This window comes from Sinohyriopsis cumingii, chromosome 11, assembly GCF_028554795.1.
Source record: "Sinohyriopsis cumingii isolate HCF-2022 chromosome 11, ASM2855479v2, whole genome shotgun sequence".
NCBI lineage: Eukaryota > Metazoa > Mollusca > Bivalvia > Unionida > Unionidae > Sinohyriopsis > Sinohyriopsis cumingii.
In genome coordinates, this window is record NC_142971.1 from 103,341,912 (window position 1) to 103,357,367 (window position 15,456).

The 15,456-nt window shown below is 38.7% G+C and overlaps 1 protein-coding gene across 1 annotated transcript in view; it reads right to left on the reverse strand.

The window, feature by feature from the left end:
* LOC149789190 (glutamine--tRNA ligase-like) overlaps positions 1-15,456 on the reverse strand; it is a 143,189-nt gene that overhangs the window by 93,439 nt on the left and 34,294 nt on the right. Inside the window, exons 9-11 of the mRNA XM_089975334.1 lie at positions 12,308-12,393; positions 11,125-11,211; positions 43-142 (exon numbers count right to left, since the gene is read on the reverse strand). Coding sequence (XP_089831460.1) covers positions 43-142; positions 11,125-11,211; positions 12,308-12,393 — 273 coding nt within the window. The remainder of the gene's footprint in view (positions 1-42; positions 143-11,124; positions 11,212-12,307; positions 12,394-15,456) is intronic.

The following is a 15,456-nucleotide window of genomic DNA, read 5'->3' on the forward strand; positions in this document are numbered from 1 at the left end:
TTCTAGCCTATAAGTAATTCTTTTCTTTCAATTATATTATACCTAGCCATTCCACCATTTCTTTGATTGCTGTGAAAAATTTCTCTTCCTCCTTTTCTGGATTTGTGTCATCATACCTGAGGTAGGTGACACCTCCATGAGCCTGGTGAAAAGAAATTAGTAAAGTCTAAGAGGCCAACACAAAAGTAAATATGGAATGGGTCTCATATTTGAGTCGCAACTAACTCTGTAATTTTTGAATTTTAACAATTTTTCTTGTTGATCCAAATGGATGTCCCTCATTGTGACTGATGCTCTACTTTATAACTGCCAAGTGTATAAACTATCTCTGACATTTTTGAACAATAAGATTTTCAAATTAGCAGCTTTTGCTGCAATACTGTATGTGAGATTGGCACCAATTTCTTTTGGGACAAACCAGATACCATTTGAACAATTTTGGTAAAAAGTCCATGATAATACGGCTTTCCATTCAGGAGAAAAAGCAACACTCTGAGATGACTGCCTTGGTGATATCAGATCGGCACCATTTTTATGTGGGACCAACTAGAATTCATAAGAAGTATTTAAGTGAAACCCCACAATGAAATGATCTTTGATTCAGATTTTGAAATAAGTTTTTCAAGATGGCCACTGTGATGACCATACTGGGTATGTAAGATGAACCATTTTCATTCAGGACCTACCAGACACAATGAGAAGTCTCCTCATGAAAGCCCCATGTCAGTATGACTTTCTATTTAGAAGCAGTAGTGATCATGAGATTTTCAAGATGGCTGCCATGGCAGCATCGTTTTCATTTAGGACCAACAACACATCATTGAAAGTATATTAATGAAAACTCCATATTGATATGACCGTCCATTCAGGAGTAGTGATGGAAAGTTTTTTTAAGATTGCTGCTATGGTGGTCATGCTGGATATCTGAGCAACACCACTTTCAATCAGAACCAACTAAACCTTGGGTATGAATGTGTGTTTGCAGTTTCATGGCAATCATCCGAGTAGTTAAGGAGCAGTAGTGATAACAAACTTGTGCTAACAGATGGCCGAACATCGAAAGACTGATGTCAGACGACAGACAACAGGCCATCATATAAGCTCTTCTGGTCTATAACCAGTAGAGCTAAATATTAAAATTACTGTAGCATCATCAATTTTTGTGGGGGAACAATTTTCATGGTTTTCATTGTTGCCCTAAACGATGAATTTAAATCCCAACAAAAAATGAGCCACATAGGATGATGACCCCCCCATGTTTTCTTACAGTGTTTCATTCCCAGAGATTAACACCGCTACTAGTATTTGACAAATCAAGATCAATACTGTAATCTGGTAATTAAATATTTGCTTTTATATGTGTTTGTTTTATTTTTTTATTTTAATCTTTTGAAACAAAGAATTATAAATCATTTTATATTGTATCAATGCGCAAGTTCGATAAGGTATCTGATAGCTGTAATTTTACACTCAATGCCTTAAATCAATATGTGAAGTAAGGACAGAGAGAAAATAGAGAAAAAGCATAAGGTATTCAAATATTAGTAATACTGAAAATGAAAGAAAAAAATGATAAAAAATAACAGTATATGAAAATTAAGTTTAATACTTATTCAAATCGATACTTCATTCAAGTACAACTGTTGTTGAAACATTTTAATCCTTCTGAAAGCACATTTCATTTTATCAATGGATTTTTATTCCAAAAGAACAACAATCCTGTAAAATACTATAACTATTTCTTGAAACACTATTATTAATGAAACACTATGTATATACACTAATTTCAGCAGAGTATTAAAGCTCACACCTCACAGATTTTTGGACAAAGCCACTGTATCAACATCATGTCAATCATGTCTCATGGTACTCACAAATGCTTCTCAGGTAAATAATCCCCAAATTGCTGAATAAAACAATTCCAGCTTTCTCAAAACCACTGATAATTAGATCAGATCTTTCACTCACTGTCGCATGAGCTGCAATTATCTATTCAGTGTGAACTGGCTTGATTAATGAGGTTGCAAGATTTACTAATAATGTGCACTGATCGTCACCAGTAACATTTTTTCCGTAATGGCATGCATGACCTGTTTATCATACTACTCGTGGAAGTGTGGCTTTAATTCTTCTTTAATGACCGATTGGCTTACTGTTGTTGGCGGGCACTCAAACAAAAACAAGGCGAAAGTGATTAATCTTGACGGGTGTTTTATTTGTGCTCATAGAGACAGAAGCATTGTTTTAGTGTTGTTGGCTGTGTCAGCTTTGACTGATTTTATTCGCTTGGTCGAAAACAGTGTAAATATTGAACTTGCCAGGTCCTTGATTTGTGCTCATACAGGTGGTAATATTACTTTAAACATTAAAGTGACCGCCATTTTGCATCGGCATAGTTTTATTCTTTTGAATTCTTTATTTTATATACTTGTAGAGGTTAAACCATGAAACTAAATACCTACTAATAAGCAAATTTTGACAGGCAAAACCATGACTTTAAGTACCCATGAAAATGCATTTTTTAAAATACAAAACCACAAAAATTGAGCCCAAGGAAAATAAATGATACTATAGTACCTTTTCTGCATATGATATTGGATTGTTTCATTTTGATAATTACTGCTCATGATAAGGTTTAAGACACATGGTGGTAAATACATGAGACCTTCCACAGGCTCATTTTCAATTAAAACAAAAAGATCAATTCAGCTGTATGTCCCACTTACTCTTATTTTTCTCTCCATATCCAACTAAATTTGATGTTTTGGAACATACAAATTTGTTTCATTCGTATAAATATCCCCAAACTGTGTGATATTAATGTATGAAATAACAATAAAGAGCCAATTTTCAGGTGAAAAGCACTGGGTTCAGACCAAATTGTTCTTATCCAACTTTAGTTTAATACAATTTTATTTCATACAAGAAAAGTTAAACATCTGACACGTTGGATTATCAAAGTCATCCATTTTTGATCTTTTATAACCTATAAAAACATGTCAGCATCACACAAAGCCTAACAAGAGTATGGCATCTGATACGCTAATCTTGTTACAATTAAATGGTTCATACAGTCCCAGAGAATCGCTTTTCAAAGACATTTACAAGGTTTCAAAGAGTATTTTTTCATAAAATGTAAACTGAATTTTGTCCATGTTACTTTATTGAGTTAATGGATATAAAAGTTAACATTAAGGCAAACAGGCACTACTCCATATGGCATCTTCCTGTGTCATGTGCTATTTATCCCATTTTATTTATTTATTTTTGGAAAAAAGAAAACACAAATTCTGAATTTAAAATGGAAATATTTTATTAAGTTTAAGCATCTTATATTTTATCTGATTAATGCCAAGAGTTGATGAAAAATGCAAGGACTTATTAAGAACAAAACAAATTTTAAAACAAAATCAAGGACTTTTCAAGGCAATCCCTAAAATTCAAGGATTTTTCAAGGATGAACAAACGATAAAGCAAATTTTTAGTAAATTATGTTTCTCCTTCAAATATGTTCCCCGACCGCATTAACGTTAGGAATATAAGCCTGCTACCTCTCGAATCCAGCCCTACTAAAAGACGAAAATTCGTCTTTTCGGTCTATCTTATATAGACCAAAGGGCAATAACTCTTGCCCCTTACCTCCCCTTGCCACCGCCAGGTGTCGCTAGTTTTTTAAGCTGAGCGATATATATTATACAAGGATGCTCACATAGCGGGGTGGTTGGGAGGGTTTTTAAGTAATGTGATCGGGTAAGTATTCTCGGAGAAACATAATTCACTAAAAATTTGCTTTCTCCTTCAAATACGTTCCTCAATCACATTAATGTTAGGAGAATAAGTAATAGGAGGAGGGAGTGCTGAGCATCCTACCTCCACCCCGGGTACCTTCTAGGGAATGATGGCTGGATTCCCCATTTGAACGACAACCTGTTCTCCTAATTTCATCAGCAACACAGCCTAGGGTCCCATGATATGTGACCCCTATATACGGTTAAGAAGATAGTTACTGAAATCTTCTTACCTATGAAATTTCACTGGCGAATCCAGCGAAGCTGATAGGCTGTGCTGATTGTTTTAAATGGGTCTGGTGGTCATCTAGGCTGCCGCCACTGGACCTACCAGATTCAAGGTTTGCCTCTGAGAAGCCAAATCTCTAAGATAAAAACTGGAGAAGGTTGACTCTGCATGCCAGCCAACAGCTTCTATTATATCTCAGATCGAAACATTGTGTTCGAATGCCAGGCTCGCCGAGATTGCTCTAATTTCATGAGCCGTAATCTTCATGAGGCGACTCTGATCTTGTGAGACCTCAGAGCATGCTGAGCGTATAACCCACTTCAGCCATGAAGCAAGGGCTTGAGGGGTGATATCCCGTTTACCAGCTTTGACCGGAAGAAAGAGGTGCTTACATGTGTCCCAACACGCCTCTGTGCATTTTAAATAGTGCTTGAGTGCACGAACAGGATCTTGCATGGCTGCTGCTCTTGATTTATCTATGGAAGAGAGCGAGCGAATGACAATTCTTTGATTGCCAATGGATGGTAACCTATTTTTTGCCTACAAAGCCTGGCTGTGTCAGGAGGACCACCGAACCATCTGATCTGAACTGAAGAAAGTTCGGGGCATGTAACTCGCTCACCCTGCATGCTGAAGCTAAGGCTATCAAGAAACATGTTCTGTATGATAGTAGCTTTAACGAAGTGTGGGCTAAAGGTTCAAATTTGTCTGAATTGAGCCATGTTAAAACCCAGGACAGATTCCATTTTGGAAACAGGGTGAGGGATTTTGGTCGATTGAAATCAAAATTGGCTAAAAGATCTGATAGATCTTTGTTATGCCCAATATCACATCTACCATGATGGTGGAATGTGTCTGATATCATGGAGCTGTAGCCTTTGATAGTAATTGGGGCCAACTGTTTCTCCTTGAAAAGCCAGAGAAAAAAGTCGGCCAGTTGAGGGATTGAGACACTCAAAGGGACAATGTTATTGATATGGCACCAGTCCCTGAAAACACGCCACTTTCCCTCGCAAACCTTCAGAGTGGAGGGCTTTCTTGCTCTTGAGATTCTCTCCACAATCGAAGGTTTAAATTGTTTGTCTCGCAAGGCTGCCCGGACAAGAGCCAAGCGTGAAGAAGAAGACAGTCCGGGCAGGGGTGGAACACCCGTGACCATGGTTGTTTGAGAAGATTTGGGCTGGTTGGAATCTTCCTGGGTAGATCTATCGCTTGATCGAGTAGATTGGTAACCCAGGACTTGTTCCATCTGAGAGGGCAATCAGAATCATCAGACAGTTCTGACCCCTTAACCTCTGGATTATTTTTGGTACCAAAACCATGGGAGGGTAGGCGAATGCCCACAACCCCTCCCAGCTGATTGACAGAGCGTCCACAGCCCAAGCCTCTGGGTCTAGAACCAGAGAGACGAAGGTGGGCAACTTGCGATTCCACCTTGTCGCAAAAAGATCGATCATCGGACGCCCCCAAAGTGTGCAAATCCCAAGAAAGACTGACTGATGGAGTGACCATTCCGTGTGAATGACTTGACCTTTCCTGGATAGAGTGTCGGCCAAGACATTGAGTCTGCTGGGAATGTGTCTGATTTGTACGTTGATGTGGAGGTTGTCACACCAACGTAGAAACTGCCAGATCAGAATGCACAGGTCTGGTGATTTGGTGCCCCCTTGTTTGAGGAGGTAAGTCACCACCACAGAGTTGTCTGACATAATGAGGACAGTTTTTCCTGAGAGTTGATCCTTCCAGAAATGAAAGGCATTGATGACAGCCCTCATTTCTAAAAGGTTGATGTGGAGAGGCCTCTCCCCTGGCTCCCACGTGCCACTGACTGTAGTGAAGTCCGGCAACAGGTGGGCACCCCAACCGTAGGTACTGGCGTCGGTACATACCGTTATCTCCGCTTGGGGCATCTCCAGAGGAATCCCCATGGACAGCCAACCAGGGTTGTGCCACTGATGCAGGAACAATCATATCTCGGGCGTGATCATTATTGTTTGATTGAGGGGACTTGAAAAGGGGCGCAATTGTGCCAGTAACATCATTTGTAAGGGACGCATAAAAAGACGGCCAAGTGGAATCAAGTCCGCCGCCACATTGAATAATCCGAGGAGTTGCAAGAATTCTCTCGCTGAAATCCACGTCCTGTTGGAAACGGACTCGACGAGTTCGACGATCCGGATTACGCGAGCTCGAGGAAGCCATACCAGATCCAGATCGGCAAGAAAATCCATACCCAGATGGACAACACGCTGAGATGGACGGAGATCGGACTTTTTCCAGTTCACGAGAAAGCCTAGATGATGTAAAAGTGCTAAAAGATCATTTCTGCCTTTGAGCAGAATAGAACTTACCATATGTTTCTGGAGGATGTCGTCCAAGGACACTGCCGTCCCTGTAGATGAAGTCGAGCGGAACAGGGTGACGACGCAATCCATAACCTTGGTAAAAGCCCAAGGGCTGATGTTGAGGTCAAAGGGTAGGACCCAGAACTGATAAACCGCGTTGCAGTAAGCGAATCGGAGAAACTTCCGTGATGCGGGGTGGATTGGGACGTGAAATTATGCGTCGGACATATCTAGACTGATGGCATACTTGTCCCACCGGATGGAAAGATGGATTGATCTCGCCGTTTCCATCTTGAATTTTGGCGGTAAAATGTATTGGTTGAGGCGACTCAGGTCGATGATCGGCCTCAACTTGCCGTTTGCCTTCTGGATAAGAAACAGCCTGGAATAAAACACCGGCGATTGCGGGTTTTCCACAATCTCCACCACCCGTTTTTCTATGAGCGACCATATCTCCTGTTGTAGAAAGGTATCCTTCTCCCGATCGGATGGTACATCCGTGAAGAGGGGAGAGGAGGACAGGGGAGGGGGTTGGATAAATGAAATCTGAAGTCCCTCCGAAATGACCTGGATCACCCAATCGTTCTGAGGAAAAAAGGTGGTCCAGTGGTCCTGAAATTGCAGGAGGCGGCCGCCCACAGGTAGGCTGTCCGTGGGTGGTGGAGAGGGTATGTCAATTTTTAGAGTTAGGAGGCTTGAAGACGGAGAAACTTTGTTTCTTACCGCCTCTGTATGGTTGCCTCCTAGCTTGATTAGGCTGTTGTCTCCTGGCATTGGATTGGGATCTATACTGCACATTTGATTGTAAGGATCCCTTGTCCCTGGTCCGCCAATCATCCCTTTGCTGTGGCAGGGGCTAATTTTTTCTAAACGCCTGTGAGGGTTGGGCAGCGAGTTGGAGGGGCAGTTCCTGAGCTGCCTGCTTCCGAACTTCTTCAATTTTTCCTCCAAAGAGCAAAGGCGACCCAAACGGAGTCATCCATAAAGCCAGAATATGATGGGGCTTGAGCGACATGGACCGCAGACATGCGTCACGTCGTATCAGGTCTAAGTTGGCAGAAGCAGTCAACTCATTAGCCATGGAATGGTGAGCTGCCATGTTAATAACTCTAGCAATCCGGGCCGTCACTTCCCAAGCGTGGTCAATGTCGGATTTTTCTGCGAGTCGGAAAATGGCTAATGAAGCCAAGTCTAACACTGAAGACTAGCTTTGACGTGGCATGGAACACATTTTTGTCCACTTTGTAAAACAGTGGAGTGGACATGTGAACTGCTGCCATCTTTTTGTCCAGGGACGGAAGATCCGTACTGAAGGCGTCCGAATGAGTTTTGTACCAGCGACCCAAGAACGTCGCTGGTATTTGGCTTTCTGAAAAGAACGCCTTAGCATTCCCCGGATCACCTATTCGTCCTGATAGATGATCAATGATCTCCTTAATTTTTTCCGACTGGGGAAGGAGCCGGAAGGACGGCGTCTCTTCCTCCCCGTCAAGATCTACAGACGCTTTAACTTTGTAGTCTTGAGTGGCGGTAGGAGGTGGAGGGCATTCTGAAGTTGCCAACACCCTATAAATTTCTTCCACTGCCGCCTTGAAGCCAAACTCAGTCCGTTCCATGGTTGGATCTGTGTACGGCTGATTTGCAGGAGTTTCGTCACCCTCACTGTGTGCCGAGTCGTGTTCTGTAATAGCTTGCATTTCTGAATAGAGCATACCAGGTGGCATAGATGACACGATTCCGTCATCCTTAACACTGTCACTAACTCTCCCTTGTGGATAAGCCGTGAACATATGGACGGCCGGCCCTGCCGGCTGGTTCTTCTGACTTGTGGTCGGTCTGAATGTTGGCGACAGTCCTGCTATCACCGGTACCGGCTGCTCCAATGGCCTGGCTGGATGGACAGATTTCTCACTAAAATCTCCACCATAGTATTGGTATGTTGCCGGCGGTACAGCTTGACGGATGGATTTATCACTAATATCCCTGTAAGTCATGTTTGGTCGGATCGTTTTACCAATAGGGTCCCCATGCTGGGACAGTTGGACGGCTGGTGACGTAGAGGTTGTATAAAGAAATGGATCCGATGAAACCCCATGTGTCCTGACTTACAGGCCCGAAGGCCATGCTCGGACATGCAGGGGGACTTATGCCCACTGGGCAGCCTAAAATTGGGGGAACATTCCCCCAAAGACTCAGAAAAAGCTGTGGAAGCAAGCGAGGGAAATAAGGGTAATATCTGGCCTGATGTCAATAGCTGCGTCATCGTTTCCTGGACCAAACGACGCATCTGTTCAAAGTTGGACTGTTGTACCCTGTCAACATTATTTTCCTCCATTGCCACTGATGTTACTGTGGCTGACGGTTGCAAACGAAGAACTTTAGGTGGAGGGGGGCTCCAATGTCCCCCACAAGGCTCGCAATGCAGGCTGTCTTCAGATGTATACTGAGGACATCAATGCTATCTTTCTTCGACTTATTCCGTCTATCCCTCCCTTTTGCTGCCTTCTGGACTACATCAGCCCACATTTGCTCTGTCCAAGTATTACACACGCTGCATGGTATAGATGATGTACACTTGGTACATACAATACAAGCGTCATGGTTGTCTTCTTTTGCTTTGAACTTTTTGCATTTCATGCATTTGGTTGAAATTTCTACTGAAACGACACAAGAAAAGAAAACAAAGCTCAAATTAGCAATTCAGCATGTTATTAATTTGCTAATACCACAACCGTTACTAACGGCGTAAGCGAAATTAGTCAGTGTCGCGTTAACTCTTAATTAACAACACAAGTTCCGTGATAGCGTGTGTAACATGGTCGTCAGTAAACGAAATCCGTAAGGGTGAAAAAATCACTCAATTTTGAGAAAAATTGTTAAAATAATGTATACAACCTGTAGAAGAATGATTGTCCAACGCAATAAATCCAAATTTAACTTCGGATGGTCCAATTTAACGCTAAGATGGCTTGGATTGTTTGGAGGTATAATGTATGTGTTATCAGTACAAGTGAAGCTTAAAAACTAGCGACACCTGGCGGTGGCAAGGGGAGATAAGGGGCAAGAGTTATTGCCCTTTGGTCTATATAAGATAGACCGAAAAGACGAATTTTCGTCTTTTAGTAGGGCTGGATTCGAGAGGTAGCAGGCTTATATTCCTAATGTTAATGTGATTGGAGAACGTATTTGAAGGAGAAATTATATAATATTTGAAGTACAGACCAGATGATAAATAATAGTTAATAGTTTCATAAATATCTAGGCAAAGCTTTATCAGAGTATATCCTATAGTTCAACAGTTACAGATCTGATTATAAATCCCACACCAAAACAGATAACGGCATTACAGCTTTCTTTACTTTTCACCATAACCACATGAGCCAGGACATGACTCTGGCACCCAATACATTATGTTATCATACGCTATATGAAGTAGAAATGCATCAAGATCATTCCTGTAGCTCATAAGTTACAGTGCAGACATTGTATCAGTCCCCCCCCACTGTTTTTTTCTTCCTTTTTATTCATCTTGACCTAAACATGGAATCTCTCTTACATATCATACTGTATACTCATAAAATATATCTGAGTCAAGTTATATCATAAAATCCCCAGTAGTCATCAAGGAAATAGATCAAAGACTTAAATTTTCTTCCAACAATTTTATTTTTAAGATGGGATGCACAACTGTGGCACACAATACACCATGTGATCATGTACATCTGGATGACAGTTCACTGAATTGTCTCATGCAGTTAAAAAATTTACAGCTTAGATGAGGACACAGGTCAGTGAGTTATAATTTTCATTGCTGTAACCTTTAACTTTAAGGAATGCAACACAGCATCTAGCTGTGATGTACATCTTGGTAAATATCAAGTAAATATCTTTTGTGGTTCAAAAGTACCAGCCCAGGCATGGAAACTAAGTTAACCCAGAAAAATCAAACAAGTCAACTAAGTTAGCCCAGACAAATCAAACAAGTCAACTAAGTTAGCCCAGACAAATCAAGCAATTCAACAAATTATATTTTTTTCCTTCTGTAAGCTTAACCCTGAAGTGGTAGAAATGACTGGTACACAACATACAGTCAACATGCCTGATGTAAAGTTTCATGAAAACATGAAAATGTCTTCCATAGTTCAAAGTTAACATTTCAAAGAGTTAAATTTTCCCCTTGATGTGACCCTGACCTTAAGGTTGGGGATGTGACTGTGAAATGTAATGCACTTTCTAGTCATGATGTAAATCTGGGCAACTTTTCACTGAAGAATCTTCTGTGGTTCAAACATTGCAGCCCTCAGAGGGAAACAGGCAAGTGAGTTACATTTTTCCCTTGCTGTGACCTTGACCTTAAAATTGAGGGTATGTTTGTGTATGTGACACACTGCCTAGCCATGATGTATATCCATGTAAACATTTTTGAAAATATGTTCAGTGGTTCAAAAGTTACAGCCTGTACAAGAAATGATGGCATATAGTTACAATTTTCATTGGTGTGACCTTGACCTTTGAGCATATCAAAAGGCTACAATACACAATAGAGTATCTTGTCAACCAAAGCAATACAAGGTTTCCAGAGTTATGGGCCAGACAAGGAAATGTTAACGGACGGACAGAGAATATAATATCACATAGTTAATATGCTTAAGCAGGCACATAAAATATTAGTTCAAATATGAAACATCCAAAATTCTTGCATAATCTATCACAAGAGATATTTGTACAAAGGAACAAAAATATCAACACTTCATTATCTTACCTTGGCATACCCAAAGTTGAAGTTGATGGCTTTTGCATGTCCAATGTGCAAAATACCATTTGGTTCAGGTGGAAATCTGGTCACAACCTATACCAATAATAAAGAAACATGTACTCTTTAATGATACCTAATATTAACATAATATTCATCCATGGAACACTGGTCACAACAGCCTGCCTGTTCATTAAGTAAACAAAGGAGTATCCCTAACAAAAAACAAAAAAGACAGCAAGTTCAAATATATTAAATTTCAAATTATAGTACACCATTACAACACACATCCAATTTTTACAAATTCTGTTACTTTGGCATATTTGTAACATAAAATTCTTACCAATTAGTGATATACAATATTTTTAGTGTTTATTTCACATTAAATGTTATAAACTGTAGATATTTACATAAATGACATCTCCAACTGTAGATTAAAAATAAAATAAAGAATTATTTCTTTCTACATTTGCAAAATGTTAAAAACTAATTTATTAATGTTCATGCCAGTCAATATAGTGTTATTAGGAATCTGAAAATGAGGAATATTTAAAAGCAGATTCTCACCTTTAAAAAAAAATAGCATTTCAGTACATTGCAATTCAAAGGCCTAAATTGTTATATACAAGCCAAGTTAACAGACAATAACTATAATATGTAGAGGATGCCAATGTAAAGATCTACATAAATGGTGTAAAATGATATGCTGTACACATATGCCTTATGCTGCCTTCATTGACATATTGCTGCCTTCCTTTACATAAGGCTGCTTTAATACAGATAAAACAGAGAATAACATATCAATGAACTAACCAGCTTAAAGACCAAACCAACGATTCTTAAGAATTGAGTTCTATCAGGCAGATGTCAATTAAACATGTAAGATGGACATTTACTATGCTACATCCAAAAATGACATCCTAAAATCATTAATCACAGATTTTACTGTAGTAAATTCTAACAGTCAACAATTTAAGTAGAATAATCCATTTTCAGATCTGTCAGAAAATTGCATTTTCTGCACAATAAATGATATCGTATAATTTTACCAACACATTCAAACGAACTTGATGTAATTCAGATAAAGCCGAATTGTAATTCTTTCTCTTTTCTACATTACATGTAGGTAATTTTTTCCCCTTATATGAAGTATAAATGTGACACATATGCAAAATGAGTTCAAATTGCTTACCTTTCCACCAACTGTTTTTAAATGTTCCTTCAACAAATCCATTGTCTTTGGTGTTATCACATACCCATCAGTCTTATAATTCTCGCCTTGAAAAAGTAAATTAATTAAAAACATTATTGTAAAAAGTATTTTAATAAAAAAGAAAGGAATCAATATAAACAGTCATGTTTGACAAAAAATAACTGAAACAACAGAATTAATTTTTCATAAAAGGTAACTGTAGAACAAACTAATACATCACTCCCTCGATAACTCGTGAACCCACTTATAACGCGGCGTCAGGCATGGATCCCATTTTTTAAACCCAAAAATACCCCAAAAATGTATCCCTATTTGTTGAACTTGAAGAAAATCACTATCAAAATTGGTAACAGAAACTCTGATGTATCGCTCATTTTATCGTTGAAAACAGTAGATAGGACCTGGAAATTTTAATCAACACTATGAAATATCAAATTTAAAAATAACTCATACAATTTTTTATATTTTCTTTCCAAACGACATTCCTAGTACACTGCAATTAACGATATGTAAGGAAATTTCGATCAATGAAAATGCTACTTACGCCGAGTGGAGGCAGTACTTTAATAAATAAATACAAATTAAATAAATTTTTTTATCAATTGAAATTTGTGTTCTAGTGTAATCATCATAAGTGCAATGTGTCCTCTTGTAATTAAACATAAAATGCATCAATCTACCGTAACAGCTATGTCCACGAGCGTTTCTCTGAGAACATAATTAAGTGCCAACCGGGTTATGATAACTGACTTGTGGAAGTATTGGTTGTATTGTTGCACTGAATTAAAAGCTGGCCTCCTTTATATTATCACATTAATTATGTCTTTTGAATTAAAAAAAGGAGGTGGAATAAAATTAAAGTTAAAAGGCACAAAAATCAGACTAACTTAAAATCTAGTGTCAGGTGAACTCACTTCGTTTGATCAATCGAACACTGTAATAAACGTTATTATGTATTTAACAGAAACTACCTTAAATTAACCAACTCTTTCATAACTGTTATCAAAGATAACAAGGCAGCAAAGCGAAAAGAATACTTCGTAAAATAAAGAGCTTGATTTCACAAATACGGACCATTGTGGGCAAGCGAGTTTCAGAGAATTCTTAAACTGGCATTTAGAAATATCCTTCAGGGATGATAAGAAATTTCATTATTACTTCCAATGCAATCACGACATTAATATTCTACTAATTGAAGAATAAAAAAATGAGTTTTGACATAGACGTGTCACGAAATAAATGTCGCATGTTTTTGAAAAGAAAAGGAATCTTGTTTGGTGGTGTATCAACAGTTAGTCTAGTTCCCAAATTGTGGACTACCGATTTGGCAAGATACTATTAAATACCACTATGGGAAAAAGTCTCATCAAGAAAACAAAAAGCAGTGACATAATACACATATTTTTTGCGCACATGTGATGGTTGTTCAAACCAGTTGCACTGATCTTTCATATGTTGGATATTTTGAGAAAACAAAAATGTTATTTAAATAGAATAACAAACAACTTCATTAGAAAAGCGCATTAGTAAAAATTATTATCGACGTGATTGTAAAATGAGGATTCAGTCATTAAACAGCCCAGTTCCCTAACACCGCCCCCCCCCACGGTTTTCTCGATGTCAAAGCAATTTTTTAAAATTTCTGGAGGTCACTCGGTAACTCGCGCCTCGCTTATAGTGCGATCTATGTTTGTGGACCTCGTTGTGCGCAAGTTATCAAGGGAGAGGTGAAAAAAAACTCTACTTCCAATGGTACACTTGTTAAGATTTAACTTGTATTAACAACTCGCACATGCAAAAGACTGCTAACGTGAAATAGTAGCTCATTAACACATTAACCCCTGGCAGTTTTTGTCATTTTCGTCTGAAATTTGAGAGTGTTAACACATTTTGAAAGCTATTTCTAAATAATTCACAAAACACCAACTTCCAGGTGATCTTCCAATAACATACTGCCTAGTTGCATTAGAAACATCATTTTTCATGGGCTATTTGGCTCGTGCATGAGCAAAAGGGTAAAAGTTAGAGTATCGAGACCTCTTTATTCCAAATGCCCATTTTATCCTACTTTTTGCAAAGGTTCATCTGTTAGTTTGCAGTTCATACTGGTCTGCCGAAGATCTGAGACCAAAATGTCTAAAATCCAGACACAAAATCGGATTCCGACCACGGGCCAAATTTGGGTAGAAAAAAATCAGGTCCAAAAAATGAGGGTTTTCCCTCTCTATTTTGTAGTGCAACTTGAAATTCCAGATTTTTTGGTATCATTGTAGAGCTACAACTGTCTACCTTTCTATAATACCACCTACTTTAGTGTATCATACATGACCTTGACGCTACAGAGCTTGGCAGTAGGCTACTACCTCCTGCCACTTAAACTCGTCACCAGGGGTCAATGTGTTAATGACAGTTAGCTGCAAAACAGGTGCATAAACAAGTAGATAAGTTATTGTGAACAACATTTCCCATTCGAAAGTGAGTATAGGAATATGTTTCTTATATCCCTAGGCTCACAGTCTGCTTTTTTACCTTAATTTTCTCATAGTTTTAAAGTAAATTCAATGATCATGTTATTGCATTTGTAAAATAACTTCTGTAGTACTTAGGTGCCATGCCTCTTGCTTGGAAAAGTAGGACAACCCTAACACAGATGATAGCTCTTAAGTTTGGGATGTGTCAAGCACCTTCATCCTCTGTTTCCAGGCAACATAGTCTTATGCATAATATTAATGTGACACTAATTACCAAAAAATTTAATAGGTGCCAAGAAATCATAAAACAAGCAATTATTTTTAAGGAAATAACATGTATTTGCACTTGTAGGTTGATGAACAATCATGTTACTTTAAAAATGAACTGTGAATGTACATTCACTTTTACTTGTTTCAAGCACATTCAAACAGATTCGTCATAGCTGGAAGAAAATTCTCCTGAACTGGATATTTAGGAATTTACCTGATGTAAGGCTATCACAATTTTTTTTGTCCTAACAATGTTGATGCTTTTTGCTAACATAAAGTATAGACTTCACTAATGTCCAGCACGAGTCCAGAGGGCACATTTTCCCCACCGAAAGTAAGCACAAGCAACAGTCATCATCTGCTGCTGAAATCATGCCAAGAAATTTT